Genomic DNA, 24695 nt, shown 5'->3' on the forward strand with positions numbered 1-24695 from the left:
CTGTGTTGACAAAGAGAATTCTCGAAATTTCAGCATGACAAACGGACTAGGGTCAGACACGGTAGTTGATATACAGAAGCAGAATACTGACAAACTTGTCACGAGTTACATCTTATATCCCTTTAAACGTGTAATGATATATTTGCTATGAGAATGAAATGAAGGCATACTCCGTTACATGCTGTGTATGTACTTCTGTGTGAATAAGTCATGTTTGTGTTTCTCTATTGGCTCCCACTGTTGTTCTGATTATATATATTAAGCCTACTAAAGTTTATTATAATGCATGAGCGTCACTGGTCGTCTTTGTCAAAGTGCTAAAGTCTGCATCCAATTTCTATTAACCTCACCAAATACAGCGCATCTGTTTTGAAGTTTCGTCATTTAACTGAAATATTTCCTACCATTAGGAACTGTTAGAGTGGAGGGATTTCCGTCGACCGGAAACGTTAACTGATGACGAAATACGCATTACGTCATCAGCACGGGGAAAGAAATCCAGGTCTGAAGCTAGACCAGCATTGATCAAACAATTCAGGCAACCAGAAGAACGTAAGCCACCTTTTACACCTTTTTGCCAATAAAATCATGTGTTTGCTGTCAACGATCTCCTCTCCTTTTTACACTTTAATTACAACCACTACTTGAAACAATCACTTGAAAACACGCTTCTTGTATCAGCTGAGTCAACAAACGTTCCTTGTAGCCTAATTTCTTAACCTATACCGTGGAGTCAGACCTATCTGTCCACACAATATCAGATTAAATAGAAGTATGTGAAAGGAGCATTAAAATATTAGAAGGATGACAATTGCAAATTCAAAATTTCTGCTTTTTCCGTCCCACACTCAAGGTTGTCGTGAAGAGCTGTGGCCACAAATGCCAAAGGACACGTTCTGTAACTTTGACCTTGACTGTAAAGGTGTCCAGTGCGATCTCGAACTTGACTTCTTCTATTTCCCCGTTCACGTCCCGGTAACGGTGAGACTTGATTCATGTCAAATGAAGTTACTGATAGAACTCGGTACATACGAGACCTACGTGGATGTTATAGATCTATCCTTTGGTGAGTAAACATAGATGTCTAGATTAAATCTGATTGATGATGGTCGATAATGGTAAAATTGTTTGAGAATGCCCTGCATGCATGTCATATAGCGTTAACTCTGAAGAGGCATGTAATAAAAATACTTTTGCTTGAATACATGGGTTTATGTGCCCTCGCAGCAAGTAACAATTTGCCCTTCTGGCGTCGGGCATATTTTAGCCCGCTCTCGGGCACATAAATCCATGTATTCAGCAATAATATATAATGTTGCCCGTTAGCCGTCGACCTCAATTGTCCCTAATGTTCTGAAGGATATGCCCAACATTCGTTCATTTAAGGGATTTTCATTCGCAAGTATTGCCCGCCTATCTTCGTCTTTAAATATGGCACAGTTTCCCTAGAAAAATGTCACTGCAAAAACATGGAAGTAATATAAACTTTAACGGATAAGCAAACAGCCTGTACGCTTCATTCATGGCCGGTTTCCTTATTTTAACTGGTCCTTTAGAATTCAAACAACACATTGAGCTGTCTATCATTAAGAATTTACCAGAAACTACATGTATGGTCATAAGTAAATCATACGAAAATATTTATTACTTTGCAGACGGTCCGATCGAGGATAACGACGTTTTCCAAGAAGGAATAGATGTTGACGTGTTTGGAATCGAGTTATTTCAGTCAGTTCATATTAAGTACAACTTGAGTGCAAGGGTCTCTGAGAACGACTTTGGTTTTGAGATTCCTACAGAGGTTAGTACCCTTGTTATTCAAGATCATGTCTAAAATCAGTCGGTTGTTAGAGCAGATAGAATAAACCTCAAATTATTAATGTCGTATTTAAGGGTGTGATCAGTTAAAACGGACGGGGATAAGGTTGAAGCATCAATTCTTTACAATAGAGATTTCTGCGACTACAAGTGTGTACACATAGTTCTGATGCAATTTAATCTGGCTCCTTGCCGTCTTGAAATGAGCATTTATAAGTTTACCGTATCATTTTCATTTGTTGTCTACCAAAACGACGTTTCAGCTTGATCTTCAGCTGGGCATCTGCTCCAAAAAGACAGGCAGTTGTATGCCTTATGTGACTGTGTTTGAAGGCCTTCTCTTGGAAACTGAGCTCTGTGATAGTGATGATGAAGATGAAGAGAAAGAGAAAGAGACAGGTACAGTTATTTTCATTTCTTCTTGTTCCTTGTCAAAATGTAAAGCTAAGAAAAGAAGAGCAATTCATTGGCAATTATAACGATTCGTGATAAAAAGTATACATGAGCCCGCATTTGCTTATGTTTTGCTCAGTAAAGCTCTTTTTTTCGCAGTCTTGTCACCGAAATCTGATGATTCAAAACCATTCGGATCGAGGGGGCTAACGTTTGATTTACCATGTAATGGACGGCTAATATCTTTATTCTGTAATTTTCAGCTAGGGCTGATGGATTGCATGAAAAATTAACATATTTATGTCGGCAAGAGTTCCATCACAAAATGTGAACTTTTGCTGTCTTTATGTAAACCACTAACCGACATTATTAAGTTCATGATCTCACCACTTTTCTTTCCAGACAAAGAAATAGAGGAAATGTCACTACAAGAATTTGAAGAACAACTCAGCATTGTAAACATCGATCAAGCGAGGATTACATCATTAATCAATGACATTTTATTCGTTGTCAGAGCTAAGGTATTCTACAATTGACAGATGATTCTCCGAGTTCGTACATCACTCTATCCAAGTATCATAAGCAGCCGGATCTGTTCAGTGTTTTAACAAAGCATTGATGATAATGGTGATGATGATGATGATGATGATGATGATGATGATTTTTACGATTGTTTGCTTTATCGGACCTGTTATAATGAAGCAGCGTTATATCACTTCAACTTTGTTTACAAGTGTTGTTTGCAAGGATCAAATTTGCTCGTGTTATTTTGAGGATATAAAAATATGCAACCTTTCTCCGGTAAATATTTGTTAACTATGCATGATGGAAAATTAAATACTCTATCTAGACCCAACAAAGTAATATGTGTTTGAGGGCAGGTGACATTTGTCCCCTGGCGTCGGGCAAATGTTATTCTGCCCCGAGGGTAGACATTTGTTATATGTTTCGTTTTCGTGCTGCAATGTTTTTATTGCATTTCTCTCCGACACAATTCTTATACAGGTTTTCTTGTTTGACTTACCAATGACAAATATATGTTTGATTACCATGGTAGACGAAAATTATTGAAAAAAAAATTGCGTCACTGAACCACTCATAAATGTATTTGAATCACTGTAGCGCGATTCACAAATAGTTTCGGGTCAGTTTCAGTTAACTGATGACTATGCTGCCGCCTACGTCATTCATGATTACCACTCAAGTTATCGTTGAATGTTATCATAGGGCGCGTGACGTTCCTCGGTATTTGAGGCATGTAATAAAAACCTTGTCCGACACTATGAAAGTTTTTTGATTCTGAATTATAATTCTACTTCTAGACAATAGAAGAAATAACAACAAAACTTCTCGACGACTTCGAAAACGAGTTTAGTAATTTCGACATAAAGCTTTCCGGAGGTATGGAAGTTCTCTCACAAAATGTGAAATTCTTTGAAAAAAGCAAATGGTTCACAATAGGGCCTGTGCCGTGCCAGTTGGGTAAGTGTCGTGTCTTCAGTTTATCGTTACATAGTGTTATTCATCGAGGGTCTTCAACAGTCCCCAATTCACATCCTAGCTGCGGTGGCGTCGTAGGATGATATACACTACTTCAAAATTTGCAAAAAAGTGATGCATTTTTCTTATTTTCCATAGAACAAAGAAGATGGAGAGATACCAATACTTCACTCGTAAAAGTACCCAACGTCTTATCACCTCTTTAAGTTTGCTCATTAAATTGATATTCAACAAATGCTAAAATGCCTCAAATACGATTGCGTTTGCCCTTAAAATTGATATTCAACAAATGCTGATTTACCACAGACACATTTTTTATGCGAGCATTCTTGCACAATACCATGAACAGGAGTTTTACAGGTTGTGCTTCTTTTGCTTTAGGATTCGGTGCCAGTGGTTCTTATGGTGTCCGAGTCACCGCAGAAGCCGCAATCTTATCTATGAGAGCAAATGTAAGCATTGCATGCCTTTATCATCCTTAACAGAGCCCTATAACGGATACCTGTATCTTTCCCACAATAACAAAAATATCTTGTCTGATAAGGAGTGATGCTTCATATATTGGGTACTCTTGGTGTTTCTCAAATGCTACGACTGAATAGGAAGGTTTCTACATTCATTGAATATCTGCATATAATAGTCAATTTACATGTGATATCAAAGTGGAGAAAAGGCAATTTTATTTTACATATATTTGCTTTACATCACTTCGAAAACCAGCTATGATGTCGGTCTTATTGTTTGACAGACATCGCACATATTCTCATTTCTCTGCAGATTACTGTTCGACCCGAGGCTGGCGCTGCAGCGTATGGTTCGTTTGCTATTGGGATACCATTCTTCTATGCCGAGATAGAGTTGAAAGGTTACATCCTCAGTACAGCATTCCCAACTCAAGCACAAATCAAATTTAACGGCTTTCCTCTTGACCTTGAGTAAGAATCCATCATACATGTTGGTCCTGTCTTTCACATAATGCTTTATTCAGTGACACATAATATGATGTACTAAACTTTCGTCAAAGCTCCGGTATTTTGTATATCATGAGTATGTCTCAACACAGAGGTGGCACGGACATTAAAGTCTTTGGAAAAATCTGCGCAAAATTTACCGAAAGTCTCACAAAATACTCAATTCACATAGAATCTCTATCGTAAGTCTTCGGCGGTTCTGTATTTTGCATCCTTTACTATTATTTCGCACCAGATTTGGTGTTGGGCAATCTTTGCTTGATCTCTTGCCAAAATTGTTGTTCAAACAGGACAAGGATGGACCTTGTAATGATACCCCTTAAGTTAGTACTATCTGGCAGATGTGTGGCCGAAATCAAGCTTCCCATTATTGGCAGAATAAAAAGGTCATAATTGACATCAAGATATGGAGCTACACGACAAGACAGATTGAAAGGAATATATTCAACAAAGGTGACTTGGAGCCAGATAACACTCCGCCGGAATTTACTCCAATAACTGTTCCCAAGGTAAGGGTAATCCCCATATATCTGTTACATTGAAGTAAATATTTTTCGTTGGTACGAGACCATGTTATCATTGGTCGACGATGACTGAGCGGAGAAAAGCGTCAATATGATTTTCTGAATTCTTATCTTGTAAAAGACGCATTATCGTCCGTGATACTCGTACCACAATTAAAGTCAGCAGTGCATTCCTTACTTTGTGAATGTGAAGTTCATGTATTACCAAATATATGACTTCCACACTGTTTTGAATCTGTCTCTCACATTCTTTTGAACACACTCCATCACTGATCCTCCCCTCTATATCAATAATTCATACACTTCTAAGACCCTGCAAAATTCTCTGAGTAGATTATTCTATGATGGAGGGAATACTCCAAATAAAGAAATGTTTTCCTGAAAATTGTGGGATACCATCAGCCATTGGATCACCCCTTGCTCCCGAATGTTGCATATCCTTTCAAAATAAAATAAACAATACTACTTTGACGTTTAGAATAACTTTGTATCGGTCATCAATTTTTCTATTGTTTCCTGCATTGTCGCCTTGTAAGACAACATCAAGTTTCCAATCTCACAGCCAAACCTAAATCGTCCAAAACGAGGCGTTGGAGCAGTATCCGATTGCGTGGTAGAGCAAGTACCATTCCGCGATGAGGTAGAGCCAGCCTTTGCGTTGTCTGTGTCCGCTGCTGATGACAAAAGTGAAGTCAATTTGACGTACTGTGTCGGAACCTTCAAGAGTGGATGTGATGTACTGGAAGATCAAGAAATGGGTGGACAGTCTGTCGTAATTGCACAGGTATGAAAGAAAGTCCACATACCACAAACACATAAATCTATACGGCAATATGCAAAATTGATATAACGTGTCGGCAAATGCCACAATTTTTCAGAATTCTCACAATTATACAACCGGATACTTTTGATAAATGATGTACGGTAAACGAAATATTGATCATGTTACTATGTTATACAGTGAACTACAATACAAATGCTATTCATCACATTGTAATGTCGATTATATGAATTGAAAAATAAAAAAAAAAACTATCAAAAAAAGGTACAAATGATTTGGCTTGAATAGCGCAGAAAAGTGAAAAGTGATTTTAATTGTTGTTCCTATATTTTTCCATAACCGGAATCAATCCCGAGCTTTAAGGGCAAAAGTAAAGTATGTCATCTACTTTACCACTATGGATCACAGCAATTTATTGTGATCTGAAGCCAAATAACAACATTTGCTTCTTTTGCTTTTTCTCCAGAATGTGCGAATGGATGGATGGATGAACGAATGAATGAACGAACGAACGAATGAATGAATGAATGAATGAATGATGAATGCATAAATGAATAAATGAATGAATGAATGAATGAATGAATGAATGAATGAATGAATGAATGGACGGGTTGATGTTTGGATGGATGGACAAATGGATGGTTTATCGGTCAGCTAGTTAGTAAATACGTATGTGAGTCAGTTAGTGGGTGAGTGAATGAATGAGTGACTGACCGACCGACCGACTGACTGACTGACTGCACGAATTGACGTACAAGGAACAAGCGACAGTCTCAAGATACATATTCCTGGAAATAGGTGATAGCATTTAAGATTACATCGAGCACAGCGATCTCTTTCTTACAAGAACATCAATTTTCATTATCAAATTGCTACCATTCAATTAAATATTCTCTACTAGATACTTCCTGATGGAATACCTCTTCACTTTACCGTGAAAGCAATGAACTCTGCAAAGGGTTCAGCGATGGCAACCTGCTTTCTTCAAACCTACGACACAACTCTTCCTGAAGCACGGATAGTTCCGGAGTTTTACTCCACAAGTCGTCCAGACATCCTCAAATTGTCAGCTGTTGCCTATGATGATAGTCCTATAGTGGAGCAAAAGGTAAAATTTGTTAATGCTATTGACAGTACAGATCACCTATTGAAATTAACGAAAACAAAAACCCAAGCCCATTTGTCAGTATGAAAGTTTTTCTTAAACAATTGACGGTTTTATATTTTTAACATAAATTGATTAATTTAAAGACAGCGGCCTTTAGAAATATGCATGTATCTTTTGCACATGTAGACATATTGCTCGAGATTCACATACTTTGAATAGAATTTAGATTTTGTTTAAGTATGCTTTGGTATCTCAATTACTTATTGGTATTCAGTGTAAGTATACTTCGCTCGGGTCCAACTGTAATCACGGGCATGCGTTAGGGAGAATAATAAACAACATTGAAATTAATATTTTGTCCTTATAGCTTGGTATTGGCTTTGGTAGTGGTATCTATGGAGATCAACTAATACCCTGGACAGATGTGACGCCATATATGGTTCACAGCCAATCGCATACAGCCGATACCTCTCCTCTGGATAGCTTCACATCACGGCGACTTGGTCGACTCGCACTCTCACACCCTATGAAACAGCGACTTACAAGACCCCATCTGGATGCGCTCAGCAATGTTTACCACAGTCCGAATGCATTAGCTTCAATTATGACTACGGTAGTAGCGGAAAATGTGAGCTGTTAAATCGCATAGAGAGCAACTATGCAAAGTTACACGATGTAAGCAGTCTGTCGAATTTATCCATTTAGCAGTATGAATGTGAATATAGGTACTAGAGTTGTGGAACATAGACACTATTAATATCACCCGATGTATCTCCTTGAATAAAATATAGAGTTCCAGCCTTAATAACCTTGTGCGACTTTTTAAATACACAATGACACCTTCATTATGAAAAAAATCTCTAAAAGTGGAATTCCATTCTCTTTCAGTCCGGCGAGTTCTATTATTTTGAGAAGATTGGATTAGGAGGTACAACGCATTTCACTTATGATAGCCTTCAACTTCGTCATTCTGACGTATATTATGTTAATATGCACGTTACCAACATTCTTGGTGAGTAGACTTCCATAGAAAACAACACGATTGGAACTTATTGGGATAATTGGATGGTGAAGTAAGGTCGTTTTAATCTGCAAATGTAAGCTCATCTGCTTTTCTTTTTAAGGTAGTATGCACCTCGAAGGTGAAAGACTTAAACTTTGCTCTCACTTTCCTCAAGGAATCTTTAAATCATTTACTTTCAAAATCAAGAATAAAAATAGGGGGTCACCATGCAAATTTCGGTACCAGAGAAACAAATTACCCAAGATTTACCGATATTCGAAATTCAAAATGGCCGCCATCCCTGTGTTAACTCTATGGAGAAAAATTAAAATTTTCGATTTTCGAAAAACTAAGCCGGTGAAAAGTTTTCTTTCACCAAGAGCTTTAAAATGAACCCCCACATGTAGTATATCAGAAGAGAATTGTAAAGTTTGAGAGTCCGAATGTCTTTCCCCGAGGTGCGTTCTACCTTAAGTTATACTCTTGATGAGTAATTCGTAATATTGCAACATTCAGCTATATGGCACCAAACACTTTTGAGAATTTGAACAAGATAAAGATCCAATGATCCAAAATTAGTTCCAATCGTGTTAAGCATACTGTACAAGGCATGTGTATTTTTGTTGAAGTTTTGCACTTGACGTATATTCCATCTAAACACACAAGGTATATTTTTCCAGATCCAGCATAATCTTGTAGTTCAAGAAATAGTTATATTGCCGATAAGCGCAGTTTTGCAAATAATCCCATGACTCATTCTTATTCTGAAAAGAAGCTGGTCTTCAATCGTAGTAAGTTTGTTTTTTCTATTTGTTGTTCGTCACTTGCCTCTGAGAAAGTAGGACATTTGCATTTGCCTAGAGATTTAACGTCATAGCGATACTTCCGAGAAGTGCAGTTTCCAAATAATCCCATGACTCGTATCATTCCGAGAAGAAAAATGATCTTCAATTGTAGTAATTTTGTATTCTCGACTTGGCGTTCGTCACTTTTCTCTGAGGAAGTAGGGGATTTGCATTTGCCCAGAGATTTCACAACATAATACAAATACATAATTTGCAACTTTCGGATCTGACTGCAGGATATGAAAATGTGATCACGTCGTTACCTATCGTCGTTGATTTTGAACCACCAAGCCCTGGGCACATACAAAATGCTCTGTATGAAGAACTCTCCCACCAAAAGTGCGCCACCTTTCTACCTGAACAATGGAAGTACAGATGTGTCAGTGAAACAAGTTTTCCAAATCACAGGTACAGCAATGTTGTATTGTACATACAATGTTGCATTTCATGGGTTCTGTTTGCTGCAAGTAGGATAATGCTTGAACAAAACAACCGTCAAATAAAAATAAGTTCGAGAACCTCCTCAAAAAACAAGCCCTATGTATTCTGTTGATCGAAATATAGCAAAAGACCATCTTCGGTCATTTTTTCATTACTCAACTGGTTTTGATTAAACATAAGGCGCTCATTACACACATTGTATGATTTGATTTGATACGATAAATGCAGTGAAAAATAGACAAAACATTTCGTGCAAGAGCAACACAGAAAGCACACCAATGGTCTAAAAGATAGTTCCCTAGCCGGGAATCGAACCCGGGCCTTGTGGGTGAAAGCCACATATCCTAGCCACTAGACCACTAGGGATTACTGCATGCGTACAATATTTGAATGCAGACTTGTTCCACTGTAAAAAAAGTCTCTGTGTTTGTAACTTTTATCAACAAACTCTATACATATTAGGCAGTATAAATCTTTGAGTTTTCATCAATAATTTCCTAAAGTCAACATAACATAATTCACTAGAACATCACTTATTTGTTTTCAAGTTTAAAGAGAGCAAGGTATTTATTAGACGATAACAATATACAAGGTATATTTAAGTCAAAGGTAAGCTTATCAAAACGACGATTTTGATATAATGTAAGAATCTACAGGCATTTTTCACGTCTATTCTCCAGAGCGTATTGAGTGGATGGAATAAAACCCATAGTCGACTAATTCATATCATGTTGTCATTTTCAGACTAATCATCGATGGTCCGGATTCTGCCACTGTATTCAACGGACATGAACCATTGGTTGATCTGTTGTACACACGTGCTAACACCTACATATCAGGTAATATGTTGCCATGGTGACATGTGCTAACACAACAATATCTAATAAAAACATAATGAGTGACTTACTATGATGAAGTTTCTTCATATTGGCATTTCTGTGATTGTGTATGTAAATAATAAACTTCATTTTAATTTGTTACTTTTATCATAACTATGAAAATCTTTCCCGTGGTCATTAGTTTTCATAACCTCTGATTAGTGTTTATTGTTCGTGAACAGCTAATTGGGATGGTTTCCATGACAAGGAGACTGGTATTTTTGGTTATACCTTGGCTGTCGGGACGTCGCCATGCCTAGAGGATATTGTGACTCATTACGATCCCCATTCCCACATTGCTAATGAGATGGAATGGACGAACAGAGGAACCACTTCAAACTTTGGATATCCTGTGTTGCCAGGTAGTGAAGTTTCCATACGCGCGACTTTGCATTTCCACGCTGCTCTTACGCTTTTCTTTCTTTTCAGAAAAATCAAGCTACAGATGTCATGAATTTTCTATAAAGATTAAAAAGTTCCATTTCAGAGATTATAATTTCACCTGCACACATTTTCAATATAGCCACAATGAAAATTATGCTGATACAAAACTTTTCCGTCGACCACAACTAGAAGTGACCCAGAAAGTCATTATCGATGGAATAAATAGCTAGAGGCTGTGCTGTCAATATTGCAAAAACGCAATTTAATTTTAATTATTAAAATGTAGTATTATTAAATTCTAGACTATAGATCAACACATCAATTACATGCTGATCTTTTCACAGATGGTCGATATTACATGACTGTGAGGGCGATCAATAAGGTTGAATTTGGCGGTCCCATGGCGACCACAGTTTGCCATTCAACTCCGTACACCATAGATACAACGCCACCACTGGTCAATGAAGTCGTGTTTATCATTTACGATGAAGACACTTGTGTAGTTTCTGCACATTACAATGTCAGGTAATCATAATATAAATTGATGTAGAACTTCTTTTCTTCTTAATGTTAACCGTTTATCATGTGTCTGCTTTTCCTTTACCATAAAAAGCAAATGTTACCTTTCCTTATGTGATCAGCTAAAAGTAAGACCAAAATAACATTGAAAATATTTTAAAATTTCATTCAAAATAATTCACTCAGTTTTGGAAGGCTACTGACGCCCTCCATTTACACTGTGGTTTCTGCTATTTAACTAAAATATAATATTTACAATTCAAAATCCCCAGTCACTCATCTCTATTTAGTCCTACCTGTAACCTCTACTTTTCATCTAGGATTACCACGGATAGAAAATGCCATGAAACCAACTTACACAAACAGGAATCTCAACCTTACATAATATAATGGTCAAGATATTGTCACAGACCCGAACTTTGATCTAAACATTTTACGTTGTTCGGGTTTTACTAAGAACCGTGTCCTTTACTGCAAAAAGCCACGTTACTAAGAACCGTGTCCTTTACTGCAAAAAGCCACGATACTAACACTAACTTAACTTTTCAGTGATGATTTATCCTATGTTCGGGAGATTGAAATGGGACTTGGAAAGAGCAAGCGAGATATATACATCATGGATTGGAAACAGGATAGTAATATTACGCACGTTGCTAAGCAACATTGCGTTCCAGATGGACTCCCTACGTGGATAAAAATAAAAGCCATTAACAACGGTAAGATTCAAACTGTAGTCACCTCACAAAGCAGTTATAGCGCACAGGCTTACCTCTCTGGCTCCCCGGTATGTCATCTATGTGATCAACGGTGCGTTTTGTAAGAGTTTACTGTTGTACACAGAGGGAGAGTACTATTCACGTCTTGAGTGAAAACTTTGATGGGTGAAATCGTTTGATTTTACCAAAAGTCAAACGGTTTTTCGGGATTGTTTTCTTATTGAAGTTTTATTTTCTTATCAGTTGATCTGAGCACCGTCGGACATCCACCATCGCCTTTTATCGTGGATACCAGTCCACCGACTGCGGGAAAAGTATTCGATGGATTAGTGCACGACCATGATATCGACTATCAGAACAGATTTGATGAAATCTGTGTCAGTTGGCACGGATTTTACGATGAACACAGCGGACTAGGTTAGTATAATTTCGCCTTCCAGTCTAACAAGTAGGGAAGACACTCGTTCCCAAACGCAGAAAAAGTATTTGCTCATGCAATACACCCTGTGCAACTCCTGTTGGAAACATGTGATAGAGATTTGTGTTGCAAACGGCATTATGTTGTTACAGTGCTGTGAAACGGTGAATAGTACAAGGATAAGTCAGAATCATACCTTTTACTTCTCTTTTTAATCTATGGTCATAAGTACTGATATAGTGAGATATTACATGACTGTATCATGTACTGATAAAACACCGACATCCTAGTCATTGGGCCCATGACAATAGTCATTGAACACATTGTGTACGAGCAAGACAAAGCAGGGTCTGTTACAGGCATATCCTTTAATTCGCCAGTGAATTACTTTCTGTGAACTCTATCGTTGACTTTGATTCTTTCTTACTTTCTGTGTTTTGGTTTACAGAGAAGTACATCTGGCAAGTAGGAACATCACCGGGAGACAATGACACTATTACGTACGTTGAGGTGGAACCATTCAGACACAGTGTGTGCAATCATAGTGTCATTCTTACGCACAATACAACATACTACTCAAACATCATTGCACAAAACGCTGGCCACAAGAAATTGACTACCAGTGTGACAACGGATGGAGGTAACTTGTCATGATTCTTCCTAACAATGCTGGTAAACACAGCTCAGGGCCGATTTCGACCTCTTTTAGCATAGAAAACGCGGTCTTGGTCGCAACAGAACCATGTTGGAAAATTTCTTTTGTTTCCTCCAATGAACATTACGAACATAATAAACATGTGACACATATATCTCAGACAAAGGAACTTCAGTGGTCAATTTGTCAAATTTCAATGTAGAGTAGAGACAGAGCTACATATGGCCAGTGCTTTGTGAGTATCAGCCTATTCTCTTCTCTTTCTGAACGTCCAACATATTTTCTTGATGTCACGTCTCGTGCTGCCCATTCTTTTGCGATGTTACCAAATATAATGTTGCATTTCCTCAGTTCATTTGTTGGTTATTTATTTGTGTTTTGGAAACCAAAGTTGCCAATAAAGCCACGTGGTCAGACGTCTGTACTGTTTTGTTGAATTTCAGTTCTGTACGACGAGACTGCTCCAGTAGAAGGATGGATAAACGATGGATTGAATCCCACCCAAGACATGACGTACAGCCCTAAAGCGTCGAGTGTATCAGCAAATTGGGATGACTACTACGACCCCGAGTCTGATATCAGAAACTACATGGTTACAGTGTGGAGAAGACATGCTAAAGAAGGTAAAGTATTTCATATTTCGCTGCTGGAGATAATATTAACCTTTCATTCAGGGTAATTTCTGCCGATTGTTTTCTGTTATGTCCTTGACATTGCGCTACCTTGACAACATTTTTATACAACAAATTATTCGATAACGGGCAAATACAAACACGAACTCTTTCTAACATTGCTGCTTGCAGGAAATTCAACACCACCATTCCAGATCATCCATGACGCAGAGTTTATTCAAAGCAGAGAAGATTCAATAAATTGGCACCATTTCCATCTCCTGCACATGGATTACGTGTTTGTGGAGCTCCAAACGACCAACAGGGCCCTGACAAGCATCAGAACGGAATCGGATGGGTACCTGGTTGATCTGACAGTGCCAATATTTAAGTTTCTTGGTGATGGCCCGACGATTGGACACGACATACAGTACACGGTAAATAGGCACATGTCTGCTGATAAGTCCAGTCTGTTAATTAACTGACTTGCAACATCGTGAAGGCCAAGGATTCTGATTGAGGAATTGTATAGTATTAAAAATTGACAGTGTATGATAGCATAGTATATCGGCCTGCATTTTCTTTTTGTTACTTGGACCAGCTAAATTGTACATATACAGTCAATAATACTAATTATTTAACCTGCTTCGATGTCCTATTGTTCATATAATAGAGTTTAAAACTTGGATGGTGGTAGTAGCTATTGGAGGGGGTCATTTATCACTTTGTTCTATACTGTGTACAAAACATGAGTGACAAAAGACACAATAGTAGCGAAGGCAGGGAGGCAGGGTAGACTTGTTGTTGCTAAATTTTTGCTTAGGTGCACTGCGTTAGGTCGTCCGATCTCTGGCTGTAAGATATGGTGAAACTTATTTTTAACAATCATATTTTTGCTGTCAGTCAAGTGCCACGGAACTGTCTGCTAATTGGAACTTCAAAGATCCAGAATCTGACATTGAAGTCTACAAGATATCAGTTTATGAGACTTACGGAGGAACAACCTTGAAAATCTATCCAACTATCGGGTACGCATACATCGATTTTCTTCGTAATATTTCAAATAAGCCCATCTTAAATGTCGATGAATGAAATTAACTTGATATTTTCTTTTATTTTCAGTGACAACGAGGAAGTAGACCCATCATTGTCAATCTGGACATCATCTGAGGACCTATCTCTCACCAATGGTGCTCACTATAGTGTCCGGGTTTCTGCTGTCAATGGTGCTGGTCTTACCAATGTCCAAAACTCGGATGGAGTCTTCGTAGATACCACCTCACCAATAGTGAGTGTGAAAATATATCTCTGTTATCAGTAGATCCAAAATTTTGACAAACATTTCGTGTCGTCTGGGAAATCTCGGTATGTTTTGTGTTATCCCAAAGAGGAATCTCAGGAAAATGGTCCGTAAATGATTCTTGTAAAGGCACTGGCATAAGGGGGGTTTTACTTTGCCTTGTATAAGTTCTCAATTAGTTACAATTAGTTAGGGATATATGAAAGCAGCCGGCCAACTCCATCAAATCTACCAAAATCAGAATCAAAAAAAAACGTTACGTTTTTATTTTAAAAGTAATACACTAAAAAACCCTTAAACAAAGAACACACAATGACATAGAATAAAATGTACCGTATTTGATGAAATGAGTATAGGGCTTAGAATATGAAGTTGCAAATACAATGAGGCCGAACCGCTTTACAGGTAGCAAATCATCTGTCACTTATGTTTGTCAAATTCAATGTCAACGATAAAGCTGCCACCTGTGATCATTCGCTCTCAGGAAGAGGAAGAACTAAATGCCCTGTATTAATAAGTTTCAAGGCATAAAAACACAGGAAAGTTAGATAACTTTGTCGTCTTCTGTTGAATAATATCCCTGGCTTCTTCTTCTCTATTTTAAAGATGCGACAGGTTTCCATCGGTGTTTTAAGTGAAGACGAAGAAGAGGAAATAATCGATGGTTTCGTTCTTCAAACTGATACCGAGGGGATCAAGGCATATTGGAGAGCAACTGACTTTGAAAGTGGCGTTATAGACTATCTTGTAGCAATAGGAACTGGTTCAGGTAAACCTACGTCAGTTTCTTATGAATTAAAATCGGTTGCAATTAATAATACATTTTTTATTTCTACGTATGCACCATGAAACCGTTTAAAGCATGGAGCCTAACCTAAAATTGTATCATCTTAGGTAATACAGACGTGTTGGATTTCACTAGTATGGGCCCAACACAAGGAGCTTACATAGAGGGCTTACAATTACAGAGGTACAGCATTGAGGATTCTGGACCTGTCTACTTCCTGACAGTTAAAGCCATAAACGGTGCTGGGAGTGAATCAAGCACAATGACATCAAGGTTGCTGTGATTTAAACTCAAGCTCCTTCAATTTTAATTTCTTCCTTTCTCTTTCCCATTGATCAATCTATTTCATAATTATTTTGTCTTCAAGTTATCAAAGTAAATAAATGCAACAGTGATAACATTTCGAATACAACTTTTCAAAATTAGCACTATGTCACTTCATGTTCTGGTGAAAGGGTAAATAAAATTCACTTGCTTATTCTGATGCGAAACTATTAATTCAGTTCCCTCAAAGTGGTTAATGATGACAAGACAGGACTTGTTTATGATGGACCCGAAGATCGAGTAACTGGTGGCCCAATGGATGGATATGTAGACACAGACTACCAAACGGAGACGGGAACTGTTACGGCACAGTTCTAGTGGATTTGAGAGTGAAATGCATGGAATAGCTCATTATGAATGGGCTGTGGGAACACGACCAAGACTAGATGACATCCAACCCTACATTAGTAACGGGATTCTCGTTGACCGATACGAGAGTGGTCCTGGTGATGGTAAGTGTGACAGTGTGACTTCAGAACTTGACAACTTATCACCACTTTCATGAAACAATAATTAACATTTAAGGCGAGTTTTATTTCCCCGCGTATCATGAAGCTCTAATCATGCCCACGCTTCATTCTCTCGACAGGTCTCATCGGTTCTGGAATAGCACAATCACTCCTTCCACTTGACCCTAGAGTGACGTACTTCACGACAGTTCGTGCATTAACCGGAGCTGGAAATGCCCTTGACTCAACGTCGGACGGATTTACAGTCGATACATCACCTCCTTTCATCAAAGTAGATAATTACGACATTCTACAAGAGAACCAAACTGTAGGATATCAAGTCGGGAATAATTTTGGCAATTACCAGGTGTGTAATGTGCATGTAGAACTAGCAAGATAATACCGATAGAAACCCCGCTCTTATGCACAAGAGTTACTTATATATTCTTATGGTATTATCTATTATCAAAGAAGTTGCTGTTTTCTACAAATAATATTAATTTTTTTGAGGGCGTACATTTAGTTTTCATTGCAAGAGTCAAGTTACTTGACATCAGCTGTTATGATGTATTAAGTATGATGCCGTTACTATTTATGAATTCTGGTATGAGTTGTATTATTGTTTTTTTTTCTATTACACAGAAATATTCTGATTCAATCGTTGATTCCTGGCATGTGACAGAAGATGAAAGCGAGGTATATTTCACAGGGTTCTGTTACGGAAGTTATCCTGGAGCATCAGACATATATTCATGTACTGACAGCGATGGGCGTCAAAACACTCCCAACGCCATGGTGAAACCGAATACGGAAAATCTGCAATGTGGTGACGGTTTCTTCAGTCAATAAGGTAAGCAAAGAAACAGAGAAATATGCAATATTTTTCGGCGCAGTAGAAACAGATAGATGTCATTCATAATTTTGGACATACAACATTGCTTTGTGATAAATATAGCATGAAATTAACCTTCCAAAACAATAGAGGGACTCTAATCAAATGTCTGAAAAGTAATGTTTGTAGCGATCATATGAAACGTTATATAATTAAAGAACACGTAGAGTGATATTGTGCATGTGAAGAGTGAGCGTCCGCGTCAGTTTTGGTAATTAAAATATTAATATTTGGTTCTCGTACTGACTGAAGCATACATAAGCAGTATTTGTTATTATCTGTCCGTTTCCAATTATAAGATAGGAATTTTATTGTCTGTTTACCAAGTTCTGCACCTTGACATCATCTATCTAGCTTCTTCGAGCATGTCATCAGGGGTTGTTTCCATTGATACAGTTAGCGGATTACATCTTGCTAATTTTCATTACGTTCTACACTATTTCAGGTTGGACTATGGTCAAGGGCAAGTTCAGTGGGTGTGACTGTGGACACTACACCTCCAATTCAAGGCGATGTCATTTGTCCTTCGCACATCAGAACAACCGATGACCTTAAGTGCTCATGGTCAGGTTTCTACGACGCAGAAAGTGGAATAGCGTATTATTTGTTCGCTGTGGGCCTTGCAGAAGAAGACGATTCCGTATATCCATTCACAGTTGTTGTTCCGCCTGAACATGACTACACAGCAAACGGTAATTACACATCTTAGCAGAAGACACCGATTCTTTTGGCATTAATCTAGTTTTCGGTCGACCTTTTCTGGTAGCAGAGAATTATAAAGCCTTAAAGGCCAACAAGGCTACTTTTGTTCTAGCCCTTGAAAAGTTTTGTTTACGCTGAATATGAAGAATATAAATTTACAGAAAACGAAGCTTCCCAAACTGAGATGATTTCTCGCTTTCCTCTTTCTTTCTTTTGATGCTTTCGTTACTGTAAAACGGTACAGTACTTTTCTGTTACGTCACCGTACTAAAATAAACGAAACCTCAATTCACCTGCCTGCCAGAAGTTTCTAGTACTTATTTCTTGTTTTTTGTATCGTCTTCCAGGACCGTTTGAACATCAAACGTACTATGTGACTATAACTGCAATTAATAATGTTGGCGACTCAACCAATTTGTTTTCTCAACCCATCTACGTCGATGAAACACCGCCAGTTGGCGGTAGAGTGGTAGAGCTAACGGGTGTCGATGAGCAGTCTTTCCAATTTGGTGATGGTGATGTCGAGGAACGGTTACATTGTATGACATTTGAAGGTGCGTGTTAAATATAGAGAGCTCCAAACTGGATTTATATGAATATAAAATATTTCTTTATGTCGCCAAATCTAGCTGTTAACCCCCTTGGGGTTGGGTACCAGCGAACAATGTCAAATACCAAATGTACCTCAGGCTCCTAGCTTTGTTGTTGTTTTGCGACATTTATGAGAGCAGTTAAAATCTTGAGATCAGGACTTAACGAGTACTCTCCAAGCACCGTTACTTTAATGTATCGAATACCGCCTGAATCTATTTTTGTGCAAACATGTAGGTATAAATGTTGGAATATATGTTAATAATATAAGATTTATGTTCATTTCTTATGTCCTGTTCAGATTGTATATCAGAGGCAGCCATTTGCCAAAAGTCTCTTGATAGAATACTTGTTGCCTGGGAGCCATTCCAAGACACAGAAAGTCCTATAATAAGGTACGTTAACAAATGGTGGTCATATTTCTGACACGGCGTCACAATTATAAGCATGTTCACAATTTTGAAATGCGTTAGATTTTTTATATTAATGTGACAACTTTGTTGACTCGAGCAGGTACCAACTAGCAGTAGGAACATCTCCAGGGGGCGCACAACTGAAAACGTTCTATGACGTGGACACGAACAACGGACTGTTTGCTCTGATCACTGGTATCAATCTCTATGACGTCAGACAGGCTTTTGTTTCCTTAAGAGGTTTCAACGCCGCTGGTCTCCATACAACTGTTGTGTCAAATGGTATTTTCATCAGTCGAGTAAGCGCTGGACTGCCTCCTCTGAACGGAAGCTATGTTTGGGATGGAAACGGAGAAGAAGACTTGTAAGTTTTATTCACCAATATCCTCCTACCCATTTTACAGTTATTACCGTGTTAAATTACTTGACACAAACATTCTGATAAAGTGATGCGCCTTTATACTCACCTGTCTGTTTGTAGCATTCTTTCATAAGGCAATTGAAGATAGGCCTTATGGATAAGTGGTAGCTGCAATAATTGTAGCCTTGGTTGGCTGCTGGGCTTGGGCTTTTGTCGTGCGACTCGCGCCAAGGTGCGATCCGCACGACAGAAACCCAAGCCCCACAGCCAACCAAGGCTACAGTTATTGCAGCTAGGATATGTAGGTGTGATGTATGGTGTGCAGAAATAAAATCTTGCCCTTATTGATTACGTTGATATTCATGGCACTGTATTCATTTAATACTTGCTTTACTTTTCAAATGTTTCAGAGACTATCAAGATACTAACGAGGTCTTGCATGGTCAATGGAGTTTTGATGGTGACCCCTGTCCAAAATTGAAGTATGAATGGTCAATCGACCATATAAACGGAACCGTGGTTCAACCAGTCGTAGAAACATCAGACGGTAGAGTATTCACGAATTTATAAATGTTATATTGTTGTATCTGGCCCTCATTTCAAAATTCGACTTAGAGGGAGAGATGTTTGAGCAGAAGTTTGTAATTTGCCTGTTATTACTTCCATGATTCCCGATATGGTAGAAATACTTTTCTAACACATATATTTTAACACATACTCCTGATCCATGCTGAATGTAAAAGCAAGAACAACAGCACACAGCATGATGTAACCAATTTCAAGGAATATTGCACCGACTTTCCAGAAAAGGCTTGGAAACTCAGAGAAGAAATGCTACAAAAAGAAAGATGGGCAACTTGTAGGGATACTTGAATGTTGACATTAAAATACATGTTCAAATCAGACATTACTTGTACCAATCTTTTGTCCTTCACTTTTTTCCAAATCTTCAGAGTTTGGAATGAATGATGGCTTTAACATGAAGAATGGTGAAACTTACTACCTGGTTGTCAGGGCAACTAATCTCCTTGGTTACGCTAGTTCACTTCGTTCCAATGGAATTACGATACAGCTGGAGCCACTTGCACCAAGAGATGTCAGAGATGGCGCTGTTTACGGATTCGACCTTAACTATCAATCGTCCATCACTACATTATCAGCAAATTGGGACGCATTTGGCCTTCATTCGATTGAAGCCATCGGGCAAAGTGGAGGTAAGTCCCATTTTGTGGAGCAGATTTGACCCCAACCATCAATCATCAAATATGCTTTCATGTACGTCATTTCCTGTCGATCAATTTGATCAGTTCAAGGCAAGTGGTACCAAATTCAATCCAATCCCATTGTCTGTCATGCAAATGGATGTCAATTCGACTTCTTAGAGTCACTGTTCACTGTTAGAAGGCCGCAACGTCTAATGTAAGCGCTACGAAACACGGTTCAACAATCATTCACATTACATCTGCTAATATTGTATTTAGTCATCAGTCGAAATGTATCTGAAACTCTTACATTAAAGAGGTGGTACATTCATGCTAACTCTTTATTCTATCATATCGATGATGATAGTGTCATCAACCGAACCTGTACTTATCAAGACTGCATATGCAGTCACACAAAAACTGCTATAGGGCCATTTACATGTGTGGCCCTAAAGCAACGAGATTAAGAGAGAATGGGGAATGATTAAAAGGCTCATTTTAATGCTGAACTATTCAATCTCGATGAGATTTTATCAACACCGAGTAGCAAGGAGGGAAAATAAAAACTTTTATCCCCAATAAATTCTCCCGACTGCTTCTTAAGCTTACAGACTGGCGTCATGATATTTGTTACATTTTTTTCTTTTACTTGGCAAACATCGAAAACCGTTACAATTTTTTTCCGCTGAGCTTCCTGAGCCAACGCTAAAAGTCAATGCGTTTCATATGTCAGGTTCACTTTGATTATGGACGGATTATAATCTACTTAATGTGTCGTGCCATCAAGTCTACGATATCCGAACGTGGACGAAGCACTTGGCATTTTTGTTGTACCATTGTTTATCACGCATACTTAACATTCAACATGATTGACAAATTTGCAACATCACTTATATATAAATCATCAAAAGACAACTACGTTACCGTAAACTTCTTTAAGCGTCAGAATCTCAGATGGTTTGCGTGTGTCAGTAAAGAAACTAATGGTATTGAACTAATGGTGATGCAAAATGCGAAATCCTTTTTTCAGGGCAAGTAATCGACCATTACGAAATAGCAGCAGGAACTGACAAACGTTACCCAAACACAAGAGATGATATTCATCGATTTGTAGACGTTGGACTCAATACGTCACACACGTTTACTGACTTACAACTAATTCCCGAGACATGGACGTACTACGTCACTGTCAGAGCATATGCTGTGTCTACTGCAATGGTAGAAGTTACATCAAATGGGATACGAGTTGGATTTGGTGGAGAACTGCTGTCACAAGGGCAAATAAATATTCAACGGTATGTATTGTTTAACCTCCAGATCCACTCTATCCGTGACTAGCATATGTATGCATAGTTACAGATGTGTCATTCTTACCAGTAGCGGATTATCACTACATAGGTTGCATTGACAGTGATCTTCCTGTCACGTGATTCTGATGTCGAGCCGTTTCGAAACCAAACATAGTTGCAGTATGGGGAAAAAAGTGTATTCTTATGTGGGTGTGAAGACCATTGATTCAGAAATAAACTATGATCTTGAATTATTGATATATCTGATACTATACAGCATTACAATGGATGTGTAAGTTTTTACAGTTTACATTGTTTGCATTCTCGTTTTTCTTGATATTTAAGCTATATACCATCGACGATAAGCTTGACTGTGTCGTGGAGCAACTTCAGATTTGTGCTGCCTGTTTTGTTTTATAACTTTGGAATTGGAAGCAATACAAGCATTTTGCACAGCCTGTCATGCAAGGATCTCGTAAGTACAAAAGATCAATTTCCTGCTGCTCCTCTTCGCCAAGAAATTGTGAAATTTCTTCTGAGAATTAACCATCAACTCCATGTATGTCAGTGCATAATATGACCAAGGCCAAATATGACCCCATGCTACTGTACATTCGGATTTTGCACTGTCTTAGATTAGCATTAGCTCCTTGCTTTAGGCTTGTTAGGTTTGTCTGCCAACTCACTACTAGAATTACTTAAGTCAGCATATAGAAAATACCACAGCACTGAAACAGCTCTCAAAAAGGTCAACAACGATATTTGTATGGCACTAGATGCTGGCCAGTGCGTTTTCATGTTTCTCCGCGATATCTCCTCTGCTTTTGACACAGGGTTATCAAAGCTTGGCATTACCAACGTCATATTGCAACGGTTTTCATCATATGTAAAGAACAGACAACAGTCTATATTCATACATATATGATTGCGTATTGTCGATAAATAACTCTTTTCAATCACCATAAATACATAGCTTATTAATAATCTAAGTTAATTTCTATTGTGCGATTTGTCTTTGTGTCGTTCCTTTTCTTTTTTATATTTTTTGCGTATTTTGCACGATATGTGACTGCGAACAGGGTTTTCATCAATCAGGTATGGAAATTTAGACATTACAAGTAATGCAGTCAATTATTCATTTCTCAGCAAACACCAGTTTTTAGTGAATATCACCCTGACAAAGACGTTGGACTTCAGCATCTCTTTCAAGAATGGACAGAGGTCGGCAAGGATACATTGGTGGAGCAAACAGGTCTAAACCTCGAAGATAAACAAACATACACTGCCGTCGTCATGGCTACTGACGAATCCGGTCATTGCTCTCTCGTTTCCAGCGACTTCACAGTGGACGTAACACCACCTAGTGCGGGAACTTTGAAAATTGGAGCTTTCGAAGGCGAGGTAATTCCTGTGCATGTTGATGAAGTTTACTGTTCATGCGCAGTGTACAGATTTGCAACTTTGATTTTTTGGGTTGAACTTTGGAAAGTTACTTAATAATTATATTTTATAACAAATGAGTAGACAAGCAAACAAGACGTGTCATAAACTACCCTTTTGTCAGTTCTCAGAAATGTCGGAATGGCTAAGATATCACGAATCAAAGATTATCATCTTGTATGTCTTTTGATTTTAATTACATGTGATTACAGGAAATTTTACACACCTCTCGATACGATATGTTGTTTTTATCCTGGTCTGATTTCAACGATGCTGAAAGTGGTATAGGATCATACTCCATCGCCCTCTACGACGGCGTAACATGTGGCAGTGAAGTCAATGAAATAGTTGTGCAGGATTTCACCGATATTACACCTAATGACACGGAGTATACTTTTGTTGATTTGGACTTAAAGGTAAATTATTCTCAAAGCCACAGATATATTCCAATTCTTCAAGCAAAATATTGAATTCAAAATATTTGCTTCATTAATACAAATGAATAGATTTCGAAAATGATTTTCGAATTTTCTAATATTTATAAATTATAGCCAATACACTTGCTTCTATTATATATTTCGTTAAATAGTTCTGTCTTACAAGAAACCATGCCTATTTGTTTCAGCCACAAAGGCCATATTTTGTACGTTTCCAAGCGACCAATAACGCCGGTCTAGCGACCTCGGTAGTGTCTCAGCCTATAATACTTGACGTCGACCAACCGTCTGCTGGCGTGGTGAAAGATGGGATTGATTTTCAGACAGACAAAGAATATCAGAGCTCTACTTCAACAATTGAGGGTGAGTATATGCATGTTTTAATATTTTAAGTACATAAAGTAATATCATGACAAAGGACATCCATGTGACATTCACACATTATGTCAAGCACTCTCTTCAAATACACATTCAACTGAATCATACCCATGATGATTTAAGGTAATATGCACCTCGAAAGTGAATGACTTAAACTTTTGCTCTAACTTTCCTCAAGGAATCTTTCAATCACTCTCTTTCAAATCAAGAATAAAAATAGGGGGTCACCGTGCAAATTTTGGTACTAGAGAAACAAATAACCCAAGATTTACTGATATTAGAAATTCAAAATGGCCGCCATCCCTGTGTTAACCCTATGGTGAAAAAAAAAATTTTTGAATTTCAAAAAACTAAGCCGGTGAAAAGTTTTCTTTCACCAAGAGCTTTAAAATAAACCCCCACATGTGGTATATCAGAAGAGAACTGTAAAAGTTTGAGAGTCCGAATGTCTGTCCCCGAGGTGGCGTTCTACCTTAATGGGGGAAGATGTGCAGGGATGCTATGTGACGTGGTGATGGAATGGTGCTGGCACGATACAGAATGTAAAATGAAGTACAAATGTCAT

General features: G+C 38.1%; 1 protein-coding gene and 1 non-coding gene across 2 annotated transcripts; one reads left to right on the forward strand and one right to left on the reverse strand.

Annotated features, from left to right (window-relative positions):
• Positions 1-9678: 9678 nt before the first annotated feature.
• Positions 9679-9750, reverse strand: Trnae-uuc (transfer RNA glutamic acid (anticodon UUC)). Its single transcript has one exon. It is a non-coding gene; the product is annotated as a tRNA-Glu (tRNA).
• Positions 9751-17110: 7360 nt separating this feature from the next.
• Positions 17111-23372, forward strand: LOC139137786 (uncharacterized). The gene is made up of 10 exons (XM_070706056.1): positions 17111-17179; positions 17763-18009; positions 18367-18573; positions 18912-19005; positions 19124-19387; positions 19795-19931; positions 20338-20598; positions 21617-21881; positions 22221-22350; positions 23022-23372. The coding sequence occupies exons 1-10, from the start codon at positions 17111-17113 to the stop codon at positions 23370-23372; spliced, it is 2025 nt and encodes a 674-aa protein (XP_070562157.1).
• Positions 23373-24695: the final 1323 nt, after the last annotated feature.

Source organism: Ptychodera flava, chromosome 7 (assembly GCF_041260155.1).
Source record: "Ptychodera flava strain L36383 chromosome 7, AS_Pfla_20210202, whole genome shotgun sequence".
In the NCBI taxonomy this organism is placed as follows: Eukaryota; Metazoa; Hemichordata; class Enteropneusta; family Ptychoderidae; genus Ptychodera; species Ptychodera flava.